The sequence below is a fragment of the Natrix helvetica genome (assembly GCF_964273705.1).
Source record: "Natrix helvetica genome assembly, chromosome: 15".
Taxonomy (NCBI): Eukaryota; Metazoa; Chordata; class Lepidosauria; order Squamata; family Natricidae; genus Natrix; species Natrix helvetica.
The window spans coordinates 6,614,577-6,634,496 of NC_138565.1; the positions used below are offsets into that span (position 1 = coordinate 6,614,577).

General features: G+C 49.7%; 1 protein-coding gene across 5 annotated transcripts in view; it reads left to right on the forward strand.

The window, feature by feature from the left end:
* Positions 1-19,920, forward strand: part of GOLGA2 (golgin A2) — a 39,576-nt gene extending 19,656 nt beyond the window's left edge. For all 5 annotated transcript variants that reach the window (XM_081967126.1, XM_081967128.1, XM_081967129.1 and 2 more), the window contains 16 exons: positions 454-512; positions 1,557-1,698; positions 2,823-2,915; positions 3,043-3,150; positions 3,549-3,639; positions 4,892-5,241; positions 7,657-7,770; positions 9,521-9,745; positions 10,304-10,403; positions 10,496-10,581; positions 11,896-12,049; positions 12,140-12,207; positions 14,689-14,791; positions 15,717-15,823; positions 16,941-17,112; positions 18,048-19,920. In XM_081967126.1, coding sequence (XP_081823252.1) covers positions 454-512; positions 1,557-1,698; positions 2,823-2,915; positions 3,043-3,150; positions 3,549-3,639; positions 4,892-5,241; positions 7,657-7,770; positions 9,521-9,745; positions 10,304-10,403; positions 10,496-10,581; positions 11,896-12,049; positions 12,140-12,207; positions 14,689-14,791; positions 15,717-15,823; positions 16,941-17,112; positions 18,048-18,292 — 2,217 coding nt within the window. In that variant the 3' untranslated portion in view covers positions 18,293-19,920. The remainder of the gene's footprint in view (positions 1-453; positions 513-1,556; positions 1,699-2,822; positions 2,916-3,042; positions 3,151-3,548; positions 3,640-4,891; positions 5,242-7,656; positions 7,771-9,520; positions 9,746-10,303; positions 10,404-10,495; positions 10,582-11,895; positions 12,050-12,139; positions 12,208-14,688; positions 14,792-15,716; positions 15,824-16,940; positions 17,113-18,047) is intronic.

Sequence of the window (19,920 nt, forward strand, 5' to 3'; positions counted from 1 at the left end):
AGCACTTAGACTTATATCCCGCTTCGCAGTGCTTTACAGCCCCTCTCTAAGCGGTTTACAGAGTCAGCATATTGTCCGCCAACGAGCTGGGTCCTCCTTTGACCCACCTCGGAAGGAGGGAAGGCTGGGTCAGGCATCGAGCCTGGTGAGATTCGAACTGCCTAACCGTTGGCAGCCGGGCAGTCAGCAGAGGTAGCCACGCTTACCACTTTTCTTCAATCAGAGCAGGAGGAGGCGTGGGATTCAGGGTCAGCAATAAGGCAACCTGAGAGCTGAGGAAACTGATATAGGGTCCTTAATTTTGGCAGTTGTGTGCCCATCACAGGAGGCAGATACTGCAGGCTTTCTCCGTTTCTTATTTGGCGACAGTTTTCCCAGTGAAATCTTTCTCTTTTAAAAATGAAAGAAATAAATAAATGCCTGTTTTGTTGGGTTTCCCCTTTTTGCCCGCAGCACAACAAAGAGCTAGCGAAGGAACGAGACAACCTCAAACTGGAAATGTATAAGCAGAGGTAAGATTCATCCATTTTTATGCTTTAGCGTATTGATAGTAACGAAGGAGTGGTGCAGTGGCCTACAGGTAGAGCTCTCGCCCCTCCATCAGGAGGCTGTGAGTTCAATCCTAGGTAAAGGCAGATCTTTCTCTCTCTCTGGGCACACTGAGAATACCGTATTTTTTGGAGTATAAGACGCTCCCAAGTATAAGATGCATCTAGCTTTTGGGGAGGAAAACAAGGGAAAAATATCTGCCTCTGCCTCCCAGCAATTTGCCTCCTTGCAACAAACAGCAAACAGCACAGACAATATACACTGTTTGTAGTGTTACATTTGATGCTGTTTGATGCTTGTACAGATGCTGTTAAAATTGATGTGGCTTTCTGGAAGTATACGTTATTCTCTGTTGTTTAAAAGAAGAGACAATAGCACTGGGCCTCTTCAGATCAAGCATTTATTTTAAAAAGCTTCTTCCTTTTGTTAAGCTGCCTAGAACAACAACAAAGCATTCTTTAAAAAATAAGTCTCATAATTTGAACATTCCATAGGCATTTATAGTTATCGACTTACCTCATTGCAGCAAACAGCCTGATTAGCATAAGAAAAAAAATATCTGCCTCCCAGCAATTTGCCTCCTGGAGCAAACAGCAAGTTTCACTTTTCAATTTCAGTATCGATCATCAGCTGTTTCAGGCTGCAGGGATTGCTATATAGCCTATTGCAGCCTCTGCAAGCCCCATTTTCCCCGTTTGCTGCAAGGAGGTAAATTGCTGGGAGGCAGAGGCCAAAGGGTGGGGCTACATTCAGTGTATAAGACGTACCCAAATTTTCGCCCTCTTTTAGGGGACAAAAAGGTGCGTCTTATACTGCAGAAAATACGGTATATCTGCTGAACAAAACTCTGCATTGGTGACAGGAAGAGCATCCGGCCAGTAAACCCTCTGTTCCATTCAGTTGCTTAGATTCTCCCCCCCCCCCCCCAAGGGATTATGGGGTCGTTAAAAGAAGATGCTGATGGATAGTCATGAAGGAGATCTTCATTTTGCTCTCCCTCCCTTTAGTAAAGCCAACGAGGAATTTAAGCAGCAGGCTTCGGAGCTGTCCGAGAAACTGCGCAACCTGATCTCTGAAAACTCAGCCATGAAACTGGACGTGGAAGATTTGCACAAGAAACTGGAAATGGCAGAACTGGTGATTCAGCAGGTATCGGTGTTATTGGGACTCAGGATCTTTTGGGGATACTGAACTTTCTTCTAGGCTGTTGACTACCTGTAGTCTTTCCCCAGCCCACATCCAAGAATTGTATGAAGTAGGCTATCTGTCAGGGTTCCAAAGAGCATCCAAAAGTAAATCAAGAGTCCGAGGCAAAGTATTGCTCAAAGTTCCAATTTATTAAGAGAGCCACGTTGGCACATCTGGGGAAACCCGAATCTGAAAGCTTCCCGGTTTTCCCCACCCAGTTGAAAGTTCAAGATCTCCACGATGTAAAAAAGATGTGGAGACTCTAGAAAGAGTGCAGAGAAGAGCAACAAAGATGATTAGGGGACTGGAGGTTAAAACATATGAAGAACGGTTGCAGGAACTGGGTATGTCTAGTTTAATGACAAGGATTAAGGGAGACATGATAGCAGTCTTCCAATATCTCAGGGGCTGCCCCAAAGAAGAGGGAGTCAAGCTATTCTCCAAAGTACCTGAGTGTAGAACAAGAAGCGATGGGTGGAAACTCATCAAGGAGAGAAGCAACTTAGAACTGAGGAGAAATTTCCTGACAGTTAGAACAATTAATCAGTGGAACAGAAGTTGCCTCCAGAAGTTGTGAATGCCCCAACACTGGAAGTCTTTAAGAAGATGTTGGATAGCCATCTGTCTGAAACGGTATAGGGTTTCCTGCCTAGGCAGGGGGTTGGACTAGAAGACCTCCAAGGTCCCTTCCAACTCTACTATTGTATTGTATTATCTTGCCCTCACACCCACAAGTCCATCTCGTGGTCCAATATCCTACGGCCGTGAAGACAGAGTCCACCCATCCCGTTCCGGTCAGGTGCAGAGGTGCAGAGACGAAGGATGACCTTGGCTTCCTAGATAGAATGTTGTTATGGCTATTAGCATCTAACTCCGTACAATCCCCCCTCCCAATTTCCCACCATAGAAAATGCATAGTAGAATAATAGAAAGTGTGGCAGGCCAAAGATCCAAAAGAAAAAGATGGCTGCAGACCTGACAGCATCTGGACCTCAACCTTGACAAATCTCTCCTGGACAAGGAGAGAGAAGGAGATGGAACAAGAAGGACTCGGATAACTGGTTTTTTTTTTACCCTTCTGCTAGTTTTCAAGCCAACCAGGGATCTCAGATACTGCTGCACAGCAGCTGCAAGCCGCACTAGAGGAAAGAGCCAACTTAGAAAGCCAAATTGCCCAGGTAAGGTGAATGTCCAGAGGGGATGCCTTCAGAAGAAGGCCGGGGATTTTGGCCTCGATGGCAGTTGTCCTCAAGAATCTGATTCGAACCACCCGACTTCTCTCTTTCCTCCTTCCCCGCCGAGCAGCTGTCAGAATCTTTGCAGAAACTGCAGGCTGAACGGGATCAATACGTCCTGCGGTTGAAGGAGGAAGGGAACATCTGGCAGCAACGAGTCGAGCTCCTCTCCGAACAGGTAAGGCGTACACCTGTGGCTCGGGGGCTAAGACGCTGAGCTTGTCGGATCAGAAGGTTCAAACCCCTAGCACTGCAAAAAGGGAGCCACCTCTTGTTACTTGTCCCAGCTTCTGCCAACCGAGCAGTTCGAAAGCAGGTTAAAAATGCAAGTAGAAAAATAGGAGCCACCTTTGGTGGGAAGGGAACAGCGTTCCGTGCGCCTTCGGCGTTGAGTCATGCCGGCCACATGACCACGGAGACGTCTTCGGACAGCGCTGGCTCTTCGGCTTTGAAATGGAGATGAGCACCGCCCCCTAGAGTTGGGAACGACTGCAACCTAGGTGCGAGGGGAACCTTTACCTTGCCTTAATGTTTTGGAGGTTGCCCTTCAAACTGGTACAACTGGGTTTCCTACAGGTCCGGACTCTGATGGGAGAGAAAGAACTCAGTGAGACTCGCATCAGGGAGCTGGAGACCAACCTGTCGGAGCTACTCAACAGTCAGTCAGGTAAATGCCAGCGTTTGCAACCGCCAAAGTGCCTCCCTGTCACCTGATTCACCCCATCCATCTTCTAAATTGGAGCGTAGTGACTCAGGGACTTAAGGCTGGAGATTGTCTTCGTTCCAGCGGCTCAAGTCCCAGTGCCGAGTGAGTTCCCATCATTCACCTCTCACCTCTCCTGCCCTGCTAGCAGTTGGGAAGCCTGTTCTGTGTGAGTAGATCAATAGGTACCACTTCAGTGGGGGAGAAAAGCCGAGGCTTCAGTTAGCATCCTCCTGGCACTGGATCGTCCCAATTTTAAGGCCCATTTGAAAGGTGGCTTTGGCAGAAGGAGAGGGCCTCAGAGGACCCTGCAAGAAAGCCGTTCGCTTTTTTCTTTCCGGCGTGGAACTACCATGTTTTCCGGAGTATAAGACGCACCAGAGTATAAGACGCGCCAAGATTTTGAAGAGGCAAAGTTTCTGCACTCTGCAGACCTCCCAAAAATGGGCCGTTTTATTGTCAAAAAAGGCTCTGAGGAGGGCTCTCTGTCGGAGGCAGAGAGGGGGCCAGAGCCATCTGACAGCTATCAGTTGCCTTCAAAGTCAGACATCAGTGAGGCAGAAGAACAGCTGGAGCCTGTTCCCAGTGTGCGCATGCGCAGACGAAGGGAACAGCTAAAAAAAAGGGGTCAACTTGGGAGTAAGGCCACAGGTGGACGATGAATGGCCCCTCCCAGAGGGAATAAAAGAGGAGCGAAAGGGGAGTGGAGTTTGCAGGAGACAATTACTTCGCTTAATTGGTTCGTGACTCTCGGAGACTCCTTGCCAAGTTCTGCAGAGATCGGTCTGGCAGCTCTCCAAGCCAGATAAGGTCTGTGACTGTAAATCCTCCCTGGAAAGACTTTGCTGGATGTGAACAAGGGTCGACCTGGGAGTAAAGCCACAGGGGGACGATGAATGGCCCCTCCCAGAGGAAATAAAAGAGGAGCGAAAGGGGAGTGGAGTTTGCAGGAGACAATTAGTTCGCTTAATTGGTTTATGACTCTCTGAGACTCCTTGCCAAGTTCTGCAGAATATCGGCCTGGCAGCTCTCCAAGCCAGATAAGGTCTGTGACCGTAAATCCTCCCTTGAAAAACATTGCTGGCTGTGAATGAGCAGAATTCCCAGGAAATTAATAAAAGGGTTTTTTGTTTTGTTTCGTGCCTTTTGGGAGGCTTCCGTCAGGACCGACGTTATCCGTAAATAAGCCGCCTTTCTTCCCTCCCGGATTCCATAGCGGTGAAGGCCCAGGAGACACAGCCCGTCCCGGCTGCCCCGGGGCCCTCGCCCACGGAAGTGCATCTCCAAGAGGAGCTGGCCCGGCTGGAGAAGGAGAAGGAGGAACTGCTGGAGCGATGGCAGACCCAGGTGCGAGACAACGGGCAGCTGAGCCAGCTCAACCAGGAACAGGAGGAGCGGCTCCAAGAGCTGGAGAAGGCCCTGCAGCGCTACAGCGAGGAGGACGTGGACAAGCAGCAGATTTTGGAGCACATGCAGAGCGACAAAGCGACCATCAGCCGGGCCTTGACCCAGAACCGGGAGCTGAAGGAGCAGCTGGCGGAGCTGCAGAACGGATTTGTCAAACTGGTATGTTTCTTCTCTCCCCCCCCCCCCCCCCAAAATCCAAGGCCGATGCATAGTCCTCGGGTTATGACCGTAACGGAGCCTTTTGCTTGAACTCCAGAAAGCAGAGGAAGTGGGGTAGTTTTAACCCTTCCAAATTTAAATCCATCTCTCTTTCTTTCTCTTTCTCTCTCCGTTTCTCTCTCTGTTTCTTTCTCTGTTTCTCTCTTTTTTCTGTTTCTCTCTCTTTCTCTCTCTCTCTGTCTCTCTGTTTCTCTCTCTGTTTCTCTTCCTCTCTGTTTCTCTCTGTTTCTCTCTCTCATGTCTCTGTCTCTCTGTGTTTCTCTTTCTCTCTCTTTCTCTTTCTCTCTCATGTCTCGGTCTCTCTGTTTCTCTCTCTCTTTCTGTGTTTCTCTCTCTTTCTCTCTCTGTTTCTATCTTTCTTTCTCTCCCTCTGTCTCTCTCTCTCTGTCTCTCTCTTTCTTTTTCTCTCTTTCTCTCTCTGTTTCTCTCTTTCTCTCTCTCTTTCTCTCTCTCTCTCATCTATTCATCTCTATCTATAATCTATCTACTATCTATCCTATCTATAATCTGTCTGTCTATCATCTATATCATCTATCTATCATATCTATCTCTATAATCTACCTATCATATCTATCTTTATACACATACACACAGTTTTCTTCGTTTTACATCAGTTTCAGCTTTGCAACAACTCTATATCAGTTTATATCCACTGTTTTTTTACATTTATATATACTATTCTGTGTACATGATATAGTTATCATTCTAGATAATTTTTTAAGTTTTTGTAACATATATGTTATATATAATAAATTTCCTTCGTCTTTCATCATATTTACACTTATTTCTAATTTCTAATTCCTTAATCGTCTGTCATTATTAGTTTTCTAACCTTTGCATCTACCCTGTTTCCCCGAAAGTATGACATGTCCTGAAAATAAGGCCATGCCACATTTTTCGGGGAGGGCAAAATATAAGCCCTCTCCTCCGAAAATAAGCCCCCTGGACAACCCCCTCTCTTTGGCCAGGCAGAGCGCCGCTCACCAACATAGTGGTATTCCAAAGGTGCCTAGCAACGGGAACCGGGGGTGGGGTGGGGCAAACGCACTTGTGTTGCTTGGCGGCTTCGGGATACCGCTAGGTTGGTGAGTGGCGCTGTGCCCAGCTGAAGAGGGTTGCTCTCTTGTGAACGGGCTCCCAAAGAGCCTGGCACAGCCTCGGGTCCGAACGGCTGTATTACACTGTCACAGCAGCCATGAATCGAACACGCTTTCCAGCCAGGCACAGCGCCATTCCCTGACCTAGGAGTATCGCCAAGCCGCATGAGCGGCTGTTCGCCGCCGCTCAGCTCCTGCGGCTTGGCGTCTTCGAAATGCCAGGGAATGGCACTCTGCACGGCTGGGGAGAGAGGTTGTGCAAGCGGCCTCACGCTACCCTGACCCAGCTCTCCCTGAAGAGCCAGGGCACCTCCGCTGCCGCCATCCCAGCATTTCCCAAACCGAGCCTTCCAGCGGTGGCCGCTCTGGGCGTACGCTCTATGGTTGTGGGCCGTCTGCCGGCGGAGCATACTACCGGAGCGACCGTTCGTCCCTGAGGCTGTGCCCGGCTCTTTGGGACCTCGCTCACAAGAGAGCCGCCGCCCGGCAACCCCAAAACAATTAGCCCTCCCTTGATAATAAGACCCTGTCTCACTTTTGGGGAAACACAGTATTATCAAGCCAATTGTACCATGCATCCCGAATTAAAAAGTATTCTGTTTCTCCTTTGTCTTCCATTTCCATTGTCAACCTATCCATCTCAGCTCAGTCTAATATTTTCTTTTTTTACCATTTCCTCGGAGGGAATTTTTCCATTTTCCCAATTTTGAGACCGGTACAATTCCAGCTGCCGTTTATTGCACCATCTCTATTTTATAGAGAGGAAGTCTAAAAGATTCTTGGTTAGGTGTGGTGTTTGCCTCTTTAACTTTCTTCCTCCCCCCCCCCAAAAAAATCCCCTAAACATCTCTCATCGGTTTGATTGGGGTACTCGGCTTAACAACAGTTTGTTTAATGACCATTCAAAGTTACAACCGCACTGAAAAACATGACTTACGACCATTTTTCACACTTATGACTATTGTAGCATCCCCATGGTCATGTGATGCTTGGCAACTGGCTCACATTTATGACCACTTCAGTGTCTTAGAGTCACGCGATCTCCTTTGGCGGCCTTCTGACCTTCTTGTTCACATAACGACCGTGTGACTCGTTTTCACAATGGCAGCGATGCGCTTGGCCCAAGGCGGCAAGAAAACGAGGCAACCCCCCCTCTTCACAAATGTCTTGCTCGGCAACCTAAATTGGGTGCTCGAATCGCGGTCGTGAGTCGAGGCCTATCCGGATGTTCCTTGAACCATCATCTCTTCCCTTGCAGACCAACGAGAACATGGAGATCACGAGTGCCTTGCAGTCCGAAGAGCACGTGAAGAAACAGCTGGCCAAGAAATTGGGAGAACTTCAAGAGAAGCTGGTGGACTTCAAGGAGAAGGCAAGGCTCTTTGGACTTGCAGGTCCTTAGTCCAGTCTGGCTTTTATCCTGGGAGCAGAACCTATTTTGCACAGGTGGCTCTTGATTTTGGGGGTTAGGTTTCGTATCGCAGCTGCCCAGCACAAGAATCTGGAACTCCTTGACTTCAAATCCAGCTCCTTACAGTCAGACCATTGCTTTCAAAAGCACCGTTGGTTGATTGTCACTCCAGTCCTCTGTCTTGACCAGGGTGTTGTGGCCCGCCAGCTGAGCTTGAGCAGATTCGGACAGTGAGGAAGTTGGGTAGGAAGATGGGCCAGTCCTGGAGTCTGGGGAAGGCTCTGATGAGGGCTCTGTGTTGGAGGCAGAGAGGGGGTCGAGGCCGTCTGGCAGTTCTCAGCTGCCTTCGGAGACAGACAGCAGTGAGGCAGAAGAACAGCTGGAGCCTGTTCCCAGTGTGCGCATGCGCAGAGCTGCCAGACAAAGGGAAGAGCTAAAAAACAGGGATCGACTTGGGAGTAAGGCCGCAGGTGGATGGTGAGTGGCCCCTCCCAGAGGAAATAAAAAAGGAGCGAAAAGGGAGTGGAGTTTGCAGGAGACAATTAGTTCGTTTCATCGGTTCGTGACTCCCCGAGGCTCCTTGCCAAGGAGGGCAAAGAAGGGGATGAGGGCAAAGAAGAAAGGATAGAGAAAGTAAGGGTGGGGAATTAAGAGTAGGGGAGAGGGTAAGAAAGAGGAGGAGGATAGGGGAAAAAGAAAGGAAGGAGAGGAGGAAAGAAGAAGGTAGAGAAGGGAGGTTGAGAAGATGGAAGGAGTAAGGTTGTTGCAAAATAAGATGGAGCCACGGGGTGGCGAGAAAGTGACCCAAACTATATTATATATATACGTGTGTGTGTGCGTGTGTAAAAATGAGTATAGAGGATAACGATGAATAGATAAACGTTAAGTAGCAATTATAAGAATGTATATCTCTGAATGAATTTGAAAGGGGAAAAAAAAGAATTCAGAAATCAGGGTAGACTTGGGAGTAAAGCCACAGGTGGAAGGCGATTGGCCCCTCCCATAGGAAGCAAAAGAGGAGAGAAAGGGGAGTGGGCTTTTGCAGGAAACAATTTGTTCGTTCGGTGGTTAGATTCGTTTCAGGAGTGTGAAGATCTGTCCGTGAATCTCAGGGACTCTGTGCCAAATCTTTCCTTGCACAGCACCTCATTTGGGAAAATATTTACATGGCCGCTTTCCAAGCTAGATAAGGTCTGTGGTCATAAATACTCCTTTGAAAGACTATTTGCCAGGCCTTGGCTGAGTGTGAATGAAAGGAATTCACATTCGTTTAACAAAAGGGGTTTTGTCGGGACCAGGACTCTTCCCCGTGCTTTTTGGGGAAGCCTAACTCAGAACACAGGGTTCCTCAGTGTTGACCCCTTTAAAATCGGTGGACTTCAACTCCCAGAATTCCATGGCGGCTGGGAAACTCGAGAGTTGAAGCCTACCTATCTTAAAGTTGCCAAGGCGGAGCCACGCTGGTCTAGATTTTGGGGAAAGCAAAATTGATCTTCTTCAATGTGAAATCGTGGCTGAGATGCCCTCAAACTAGGGAGAACTGTTTTTGGGGAGGGGGGGGGGGAGAGAATATTGGGAAGGCAACGCGTCACCCTTGATCAGGTTGAAGCTAGTGATGCTGTCAGGAGAGCTTCGCCTTCTCTATGTAGATGCTGTTGGACGGGACGTGGTTGGGTGAGATCTTCGCTCATCGGGTCTCGTTCCACCCAAGGTGTCTCTGAAGACCCACGAAGCTCAGGACTTCCAGGACCAGAGGGATCAGTATTTGGCCCACCTCCAGCAATACACCGCGGCCTACCAGCAACTGGCCATCGAGAAGGAGGAGCTCCACAAAAAATACCTCCTGCAGACCCAGCTCATGGACCGCCTGCAGCACGAGGAAGTCCAAGGCAAGGTCAACGCCGAGATGCACTTCAAAGAACTTCAGAAAGCGAAGGTGAGCCGTGCAGCTTTGACCCCCTGGATTCTCTTTCGGGAAAGCCAACCAATAGATCTGGCTAGCACTGATGAGGTTCCCTAGTTGGGTCCTGAAACGTCTTCCAGAAAATAGCCAGGCTCAGAAAGCATCAAGGACCCCATGCTTAAGATCTAAGCTTGAGAGCATCCCCACTCCTTCTCCTCTTTCCTTCTTCTCTTTCTCCTCCTCCTCCTTCTTCTCCCCTCCCCCCAAACCCCATTCCCTTCTAGCACTGATAGTGTTTCTGGGGGTTGGGGGGCAAAATTGAGCAAAAAAGGGCCTGCTTTTTGCTCCTTTCTACCCTCCCCATCCCCCAGGAGCACTCTGAAAGCCTCCTAAAAGCTCTGCATGGCCATTTTGGTGAAGGGGCCGAGGTTTCAGGAGGCCAAAAATGCTGTATTCAGTGTATAAGACGCACCCAGATTTTCAGCCTCCTTTTTTTGAGGGGAAAAGGTGCATCATATACTCTGAAAAATATGGTAATTTGTAACCACCTGATGTCAAGTTGCTGAAAAAAAACCTTTCCTGTCCCGACAGAAAACCCTGGAATCCTTTTCTAAGGAGAACAAGGAGCTCCAGGCACAGGTCACCCAACTCATGGCAGAGTTGGACGAGAGGATGTTGCCCAGGGCCCAAGGTGAGTAGGATTTGGGATGGGACGTAACACCGGGCTGGGCGGATTCCCAGCTTAAGGTGAATCCCTACCCTCCTTCTCTTGCGGCTTTGCAGGGGATGGAGTGGAAGCGGCCAAGTTTGTGGATTCGAGGACATCTCAGCTCAGCATCCCCGAGGACTTCGAGAGCAAAGAAGAAATGGTGAGCGCCTCCGTTCTCCTCCCTTGCCGTTCGCGCTCACTCCGTTGAATTGCGACCGCAAAAGGCGGTGCAACGGTCACGAGGGCCACCGCGAGTCTCACAACGGAATCCAGATTCATCGACTCACCAGGGGGCGGCGGCTGAGATTTGCTTAACAACGTTGGCAAGAAGGGTTGTAAAACGGGGCACAGGAATTCTAGGCTCAATTATGGTTGTTAGGTCCATAATGAGATAACTACCTGCATCAGAAAGGGACGCGGTGGCTCAGTGGCTAAGACACTGAGCTTGTTGATCAGAAAAGTCGGTGGTTCGAATCCCTAGCGCCGCGTAACGGAGTGAGCTCCCGTGACTTGTCCCAGCTTCTGCCAACCTAGCAGTTCGAAAGCATGTAAAAAATGCATGTAGAAAAATAGGCACCACCTTTGGTGGGAAAGGAACAGCGTTCCGGGCGCCTTCGGTGTTGAGTCATGCCGGCCACATGACCAAGTTCGGAAAAGGGCCGTTTCCAGCTTCCGAGGGCCCCAGGGAGGCTCTTTTCGCTCTCCCCAGGCTTCAGGAGGGCGGGTGTGTGTGTGTCGTGCATGCATGCACAGGGGGCATTGAACTATGAGTCTGGGCACGCGCGCTATCGCAGACATGCCCGCTTTTGGCACCCGAGCCAAAAAAGGTTAGCCATCCCTGGTATAGTGATTCCCGCTTGAGCAGAGGGTTGGACTAGAAGACCCCCAAGGTCCCTTCCAGCTCTGTTCTGATTGATTGATTGATTCATCCGTGGCTTTTTCCCAAGCGATCGTAACTTCGGTCCGCTAAATGCACGGTCATAAGCCTAGGGCCGCATGTGGCTCCTTCCTCCCTCTGCTGCGGCTCCATCACCGGTCGGCGCCACAATTTTGAGAGGAGCTTCCGGTGGGGGGGGGGGGGGGGAAGAGAAGCAGAGTGCGCCAGGAGAAGGCTCTATGGCAAGGGGAGGGTTTTCCAGTTGTCTCCACAATTGATAGGGCTTTCGGTTAGGACAGGTAGAGGAAGAAGTATGCCGCGCTAGGATGCCGCGCTAGTATGCCTCTATGGTGGGGAAACTGAACTTCCGGTCAGCTCCAGAATTGAACCGGGGGCTTCCGCTTAGGAACTTTCTGGCTTCCGGTGTTTTATTTTCTGCGGGAAACGGGTCCAAATGGCTCTTTGAGTGTTTACGTTTGACGACCCCTGGCCTAGGGGAGCTGGGAGGAAGCGCGGTCCTGAACCCGAGCCGCAGAGTTTGACGTTTGAAAGTTAGCCGCCCCGCCCAACTCAAACCGCCTGGCTTTCCTTCCCTAGGTGGCTTTCTTGACCTCTGCCGTGTCGCGAGCGGAGGGCGAGCGCGAAGAGCTCGGACGCCAGCTGATGGAAAAGAAAAGGCAATGCAGGGAGCTGTTGCAGCAGATAGCCAGCCTCAAGAAGGAGCAGCAGCTGCAGCTCACGTCCGCAGGAGGTAAGAGAGACCCACGCCGGAGAGGGAGACCCCCTCCCCTGCCTCCTTGTGTTTTGGGACTCTCTCACCCCGGGCCTCTCGCCGTTTCAGGCTCCGATGCCGATTCAGTTCCAGGAGAGGTTCACGAAGCCTTGAAATGCGCCATGGAGAAGCTGCAGGTGAGGCTTTTTTGGGGTGGGGTGGGGGGGTCGACATTACGGTAACTCTGGGCTGCTCTCTTGAGCTGGGAGGTTTTCTCGCAGACGTTTCATGACCCAACTAGCTAACGGCATCAATGCTAGAAGGGAGCATTTCTAGCACTGACGCTGTTACCTAGTTGGCGAATGGAATGTTTTCAAGAAAACAACTTAAGCTCAGAGATCACGAAGGACCCCATAGTAGTTGTTGTCGTCGTCGTCCTCCTCCTCCTCCCACATACGTACCTCATTCTCTCCTAGTGCTGATGATGTTACGTACTTGGGTCCTGAGACGTCTGTAAGAAAACCACCAAGTTCACGGAGCATGAAGGACCCCACAGTCGTCCTCCCTCCTCCTCCTCAATGCCCACTCCCTTTTAGCACTGATAATGTTACCTAGTGTGAGTAATAAAACGTCTGCAGCAAAACAACCAAGCTCAGTGAACACTAAGGACCCCGCAGTCATCATTGTCCTCTTCTTCTCCTCCTCCTCCTCCTCCTCCTCCTCGAATAGGGATAGAAGGGATAGAGAGATCAAATCTTGCATCCAGGGATGAAGACTTACTTTGGCAATGAAGAAGTTTAAAGATGTGCGTGGTTCTTTCCATCTTCGGCTCTTGAGATCTTTATATCTCTTCCTTCTCTAGATTCTTCTTCTCCTCTTCCTCTTCCACTATTCCTTCTCCTTCCTTCGTTCAACATCATCATCTCCTCCTCCTCATCTTCCTCCTTATCTTCCACTTATTCCTTCCCCTTCTTCAACATAATCATCTCCTCCTCCTCCTCCTCCTCCTCCTCCTCCTCCACCTATTCCTTCTCCTTCCTTCTTCAACATCATCATCTCCTCCTCCTCATCTTCCTCCTCATCTTCCACTTACTCCTTCCCCTTCCTTCTTCAACATAATCTCTTCTTCTGCTTCTTCCTCCTCCTGCTGCTCAATGCCCACTCCCTTTTAGCACTGCTAATGTTACCTAGTTTGAGTAATAAAACGTCTGCAAGAAAACAACCAAACTCAGAGTGCACTAAGGACCGACAGTTGTTGTCGTCCTTCTTCTGATGATGATGAAGACTTACTTTAGCAATGAAGAAGTTTAAAGATGTGCGCGGTTCTTTCCATCTTCAGCTCTTAAGATCTTCATCTCTCTTCCTTCTCTAGATAATTATCCTCTTCCTCCAACTCCTCCTCCTCCTTTCTTCAACATAACCCTTCTTCTTCTTCTTCTTCTTCTTCTTCTTCTTCTTCTTCTTCTTCTTCTTCTTCTTCTTCTTCTTCTTCTTCTTCTTCTTCTTCTTCTTCTTCTTCTTCTTCTCCTCCTCCTCCTCCTCCTCCTCCTCCTCCTCCTCCTCCTCCTCCTCCTCCTCCTCAACATAATCTCTTCTCCTCCTCCTCCATCTACTCCTCCTCCTTCCTTCTTCAACATTATCCTTCTTCTTGTTCTTTTTGTTCTTCCTCTCCTCCTCCTCTTCCTCCTCCTCCTCCTCCTCCATGCCCACTCCCTTTTAGCACTGATAATGTTACCTGGTTTGAGTAATAAAACGTCTGCAAGAAAACCACCAAGCTCAAAGAACACTAAAGACCCCACAGACCACAAGGACCTCCTCCTCCTTTTCCTATGTACTCCATTCCTTCCTGGTACTGATGATGTTACTTATTTGGGTCATGAGACGTCTGTAAGAAAACCACCAAGCTCAGAGGGCGCCAAGAACCCTGAGCTACAAATATTCTTTCCCGTTAACTATAACTGAATTATCTTTGCCCAGGATAAATTCCAAGGAAGCTCCACCTGCTTCAATTCTAAATAACCGCAACTCAGTCACCTGTTACCTTTCAGGAGGCTCCAGGGCTCTGCTTTTGAAGGCCCATTTTGACAATCTCTGGCCCGCTTCTCATGGGAAGCGACAAAAGCCGTTTCCCTTTCTCGACTGATCCCTTCCCGGAAGGAAGTTCAAGAGACGCTTCCAAAGAACGGCTTCCTAAACTAGCAAATGTTTGCGTGAAGATGCTTTGGGGAATGCTGTGTTTTTTGCAGTATAAGGCGCACCAAGGTTTTGAAGAGGCAATTTTTTAAAAAAAAAGGTTTTTGCACTCTGCAGACCTTTTGAAAAAAAAGGGCATGAATAGCCTTTAGGAGGCTTGTAGAGTGCTCCGGGGGGGGGGGGGGAATAGAGCAAAAAATGATTTGTTTTTTGCTCATTTCTGCCCTCCCCAGCCCCCAGGAGCACTCTGGAAACCTCCTAAAGGCTACGCACGGACATTTTTTGCAAAAGGGGCGAAGTTTCGGGAGGCCCAAAATGCTGTATTCAGTGTATAAGACGCACCCAGATTTTCGGCCTCTTTTTTGAGTGAGAAAGGCGCGCCTTATACGCCGAAACATACGGTAATCCTAGTCGGGTGAATTGTGGCTGTCTTCCCCTCCTCCTTTCGCCCACACAATCTCCTTTGTTTGCTTCCACCTTGTTAGCTCCGATTCACGGACCTGATGCGCGAGAAGGCGGAGCTGAAAGAGCGCGTGGAGGAACTGGAGCACCACTGTATCCAGCTGTCCGGGGAAACAGACACCATAGGTAACACTGGCCCATCTGTCTCGATAAATCTAGCGTTCTCATTTTGCTTGAACATTGGGCGCTATCTAATAAAATGAAACTCAATGGTGAAAAGAGTAAAGTTCTACATTTAGGCAAGGAAAACCAAATGGACAGGTGTAGTATAGGTGGTGCCTTGCTCAACAGTAGTAACTGGGAGAGGGATCTTGGAGTCCTAGTGGACAACCGTTAAATAGGAGCCAGCCGTGTGCAGCAGCTGCCAGAAAAGCCAACACAGTTCTAGGCTGCATCAACAGAGGGATGGAATCAAGATCACGTGAAGGGTTAGTACCACTTTATAAGGCCTTGGTGAGGCCACCCTTGGAATAAATGCATTCAGTTTTGGTCGCCACGATGTAAAAAGGATGCTGAGACTCTAGAAAAGAGTGCAGAGAAGAGCAAGAAAGAGAATTAGGGGACCGGAGGCTAAAACTTAAGTAGAACGGTTGAAGAAATTTGGGCATGGCTGGTTTAATGAAAAGAATGATAGCAGTCTTCCAATATCTCAGGGCCTGCCACAAAGAAGAGGGGGGGTCAACCTATTCTCCAAAACACCTAAATGCAGGACAGGAAGCAATGGGTGGAAACTAATCAAGGAGAGAAGAAACCTAGAACTGAGGAGAAATAATAAGTGGAATAGCTTGGCTCCAGGAGTTGTGGGTACTTCATCACTGGAGGTTTTCAAGAAGAGACTGGACAGCCAATTTGTCTGAAATGGTCTAGGGCTTCCTGCCTGAGCAGGGGGTTGGACTAGAAGATCTCCAAGGTCCCTTCCAACTCTGTTATTCAGATTTTTGATTTTTTTTTTGGCTACCAGTGGGTCATTTCTCAAATGTGGGGTTACAGTGCCATCTAGTGGACGTCAGTATATTTTATTCCATCCTGCTCGTCTCTCCTATCTCTGCAGGCGAATACATTGCCCTGTACCAGAGTCAACGAGCGATTCTCAAACAGCGCCACCGGGAGAAAGAGGACTACATCAACCGGCTGGCTCAAGACAAGGAGGACATGAAGGTCAGGCCAAAATCCGCTTTCCGGGGCTGTTCCAATCAGGATTGGGTCCTATCAAATCGGGCACAGCCCAGGCGATACCTGGATTGCCTCCGTCTCTCCTTTCCCGACCGTCGGTCCTTATTTAAAGCATGGTGTCTCAATTCGGGGCTAGACACAGCAACCCCTTGGTCTTTGCGTTGAAGTGCTGTCCTGCTAGGGGAGAGGTTAGCTCCTTTTGAGTTGTGTGTGTGTGTTGTGTGTGTATCATTGCTGTGTGTGTGTATTCATTGTGGCTAGTGAAGCTGGCAGCAGATTCGGACAGTGAGGAGGTTGGGGAGGAACCTGGGCCAGTCCTGGAGTCTGGGGAAGGCTCTGTGTCGGAGGCAGAGAGGGGTTCAGGGCCGTCTGACAGTGATCAGCTGCCTTGGGAGTCAGACATCAGTGAGGCAGAAGAACAGCTGGAGCCTGTTCCCGGTGTGCGCATGCGCAGAGCTGCCAGAGGAAAGGAACAGCTAAAGAACACGGGTCGACTTGGGTGTAAGGCCACAGGTGGACGGTGAATGGCCCCTCCCAGAGGGAATAAAAGGGGAGCGAAAGGGGAGTGGAGTTTGCAGGAGGCAATTAGTTCACTTCATCGGTTCGTGACTCCCCGAGGCTCCTTGCCAAATTTGGCAGCTCTCAGCCTGGCAGCCCTCCAAGCCAGAGAAGGTCTGTGACTGTAAATCCTCCCTCGAAAGACTTTGCTGGCTGTGAATGAGCAGAACTCACAGTCAATGAATAATAGGGTTTTTTGCTGGGACCAGGAGTTTGTTGCAGACTTATGGGAAGCCTCGGTCAGAACAGTATTGCTGCGTTCTTTCTGCTCCGAAGTCTCAGAACGAAGACCCTCTTTCCTTCCCCAAGTAGCTTTTGGAGCGACTTAGCAGATGCCAAGAGAAACAACAGACAAGACTGTGAAGCTGAAAACTCACGAGGACTAGCCCCTTAGCGTTTGTAGCTCAGCTACAGGAAGTGGGGAAAGGGGACTTCCTCTCAGGACAAAGGAAGCCTTTGGGCGCTGGAAGGTGCCGCCTCCCCCCCTCCCCGCCCCTCCGGTGCTTCTTTCCATTTTCCCCTTTAGGTTCTTTTTTGTTTGCAGATGAAGTTACTGGAGCTGCACGAACTGGTGATGCGCCTGGTGGGCGAGCGCAACGATTGGTACACCAAGTACGTCATGGCCACGCAGACTGAGGAGCCACAGCCCGGGCACGAGAGGGAAGCCGGCGTGCAGACGGACAGCCCCTTCGAATCAAACGCTTCCAAGGTGGCAGGTGAGAGGCAGTAAATTGAGGAGGGGAGGAAAGGATTCCTTTGAAGGGGCAATCCTAGTAAAGGCCCTGCTGTATCCCCCCCTATCTGGGCTCCTGTCCTTAACCCCTTCCTCATCCCGCTTGGTCATTACCTGTCTGGGGAATTCTGGGAGTGGAAGTCCGCACATCTTCAAAGCGGCTACGGTTGAGAAATGCAACTTTAGGGTGTACAGCAGAGGTGGGTTCTGGGCGGTATGGTCCAGTACGGGCGTACCTGTGGTAGCTGGGAGCAGCGGCCATCGTACAGGTACGGTGGCCCGTTTGGCTCGCCTTCCCGCGTTCCTTATCGCTTTTCGATGCAAATGGGCCAATTGCGCATGCACGAACAGCGGGCGGGACCTGCGTGGCGTACGCCAAGCAGCTGGGTTTAGCAGGGCGGTGGCGTGCGCATGCTTGCACAGCACGCAGCCCGACGAGGATGCCTGGCCCTGTCGCAGTGTATCAGTTGCGACAGGATCCGGAACCCACCACTGGTGTATAGGTAATCATTAGCTTACGACAGTTTGTTTAGTGACTGTTCAAAAGTTACAATGTCTGTGAAAATAGTGACTTTAGGACCCTTTTTCACACTTAACGACCATGCGTGGGCAGGTGATGAAAATTGGATGCTCGACAGCCGTTTCATATTTACGATGGTTGCAATGCCGTGTGGGTGTGGGTGTGACGTGATCCCCTTTTGCGACCTTCTGACAAACAAAACTTAACGGAAGGCGGATTCTTTTCACATGAACTGCAGCGATTTGTGGCAAAAAAGGCCATAAAACGGGATAAAACTCCCTTAACCAAGTTTTCTCTTAGCAACCTAAGATTCTTGGCTCAATTGTGGTGGTAAATCGAGGGCTACCTGTATAACTCCATCACTGATACCTCATTCTCCCCCCTCCCCTGCCTTCCAGACCTGCGAGAAGTGAGCCTTACGGATGGACCCGAACCAGACGCCGTTGTTTCACAATCCCGCCCACTCCACGAGCCCCAGGGTCCCCAGCCCGCTCCTCGGGACCCCACAGCCCAGCAGATCCTGCGGCTTCTTCGTGAAATACAAAACCCGCAGAATCGGGTGGGGCCCCTCTCAGAAACGCCGTGCATCCCGTTTTTCTATCGGGTGGATGAAAACGACGAAGTGAAGCTTCTGGTGGTTTAAACTGGAAGGGGACGCTTGAGGGCTCCCGCGGGGGGGGGGGCAGGTGGGTGGTGGGGGCCGGGCTGGTTCGAGGGCATGCGTTTGGGGCGGGGAAGCTTTTGTGTGCTGGCTGCGAATCACACCGTCGTCCAGTAAAGCTCAGAATTTTACGCCACCCGACCGCCCATTGCTTCCTCCCATTCAGGGCCTGTGGATTTAATTCTCTCTATTAACCCTCCTTTGGTTATTTTCTCTTTCTTTAGGTCAGGTTTTATGCCCTTCTTCCAAAATCTTCCTTCCCCCTTTTAACTTGCATGGCCCCCAATCCCACAAATCCCACGCCCTCTGTCCTTTCCCTCCAAAGAATTAGCCAGCTGCCTTTCTAGCAAAACGCCGTCTCTTTCTCTCCTCCCCCCCCCCTTTGCCCCAAATCCTCTCGTTCCGTTACAACGTTCGGAAGGGCGAACGGTTTTCCAGGGAGGGGGATAAAAAGCTGCATTTTAATTTTTTAAAAAACTGGACGTACGTTTGCATTGAAGAGGCGGAAAGGTTTTACTTATCCTTCGGAGATGCGGAAGGGGAGGTCAGAAAAAGGAACCAGACTTGGGTGGGAGGTGGAGCGGGGCGGGATGGGAGTCGATTCCATCTCTCGCACGCGGAATCTCTTTTTCTCCCGGGGTCGAGCCAAGCTTATTTCAACCGTCTTTAAGATTATTTTGAAATGCATTTCGATGGTTGACGGTTTCTCTCCTTTCCGCCTCTGAACCCCTCCCGCACGGGGAGATTGACGGAAGAATTCCCTTGATTGTGAGAGTGTGAAGCAGTGTAGCGGTTGGATTGAAGTTGGTGGTGACTTGGTGTGCTCGGCACAAGATTCCGTTTTAGAAGGACAATGGCACGTGTGTAACAAAAAAAGGGGGCGGGGATTAGGAGGTGGCCCATCTTTCTTAGTTTTTAGCCCAGGTTTCTGCTCCCGGGAATAGAGACACTGGCGAAGTTGCGTTTTTTGCACAGGTTTTCCTCCTGGGACAGCTTTCTAGCAAAGACCCTGCCTAAAGCAGGGAGGGAAATTCGAAAAGCAAAAGAAGCTTCCGCTACAATTTTCTAGCAAAACCGCACGTCGACTACCCCACCTTCTTTCCAAGTTGTAAGGCAGAAGGAACTGGATCGCACGAGAACGACAACACCCACAAAACGGGGACAGTCACAACTTCAGTGTTACTCATCCCCTCGGTGCGTTAGGTCCGGGAGGCTGGCGAAAATGGGCTCGCCGCGAGCTGCTTGTTGGCACAAGTGTACATATTGTATCGTTGTAATATTTTGTACATAACCTTGAATAATAGTAATAATAATAATAAAAGAGAGAGAGAATAAAGCCCACGGACAGCATTTTTCTGGCTGCCGGAAGGCTTCCCTCGTGACCTTGTATGATATTTGAAGAAGAAAAAGAAATGAAAATAACTTTAGTGGGGGCAAAGCAGGACAGGGATGTGATTTACTGTAGAATATTATTCCATATTTATTAGGTGTGGGGTTTCCAGGGGAAATGCGAGAAGCACAGCAAAGGAACTCTTGCGGTCTGTTGCCAAGACAAATTATATCCTGTTAATTAAAAATTTGGTCTTTCTGAATAAAGCTGTTTCACTTCA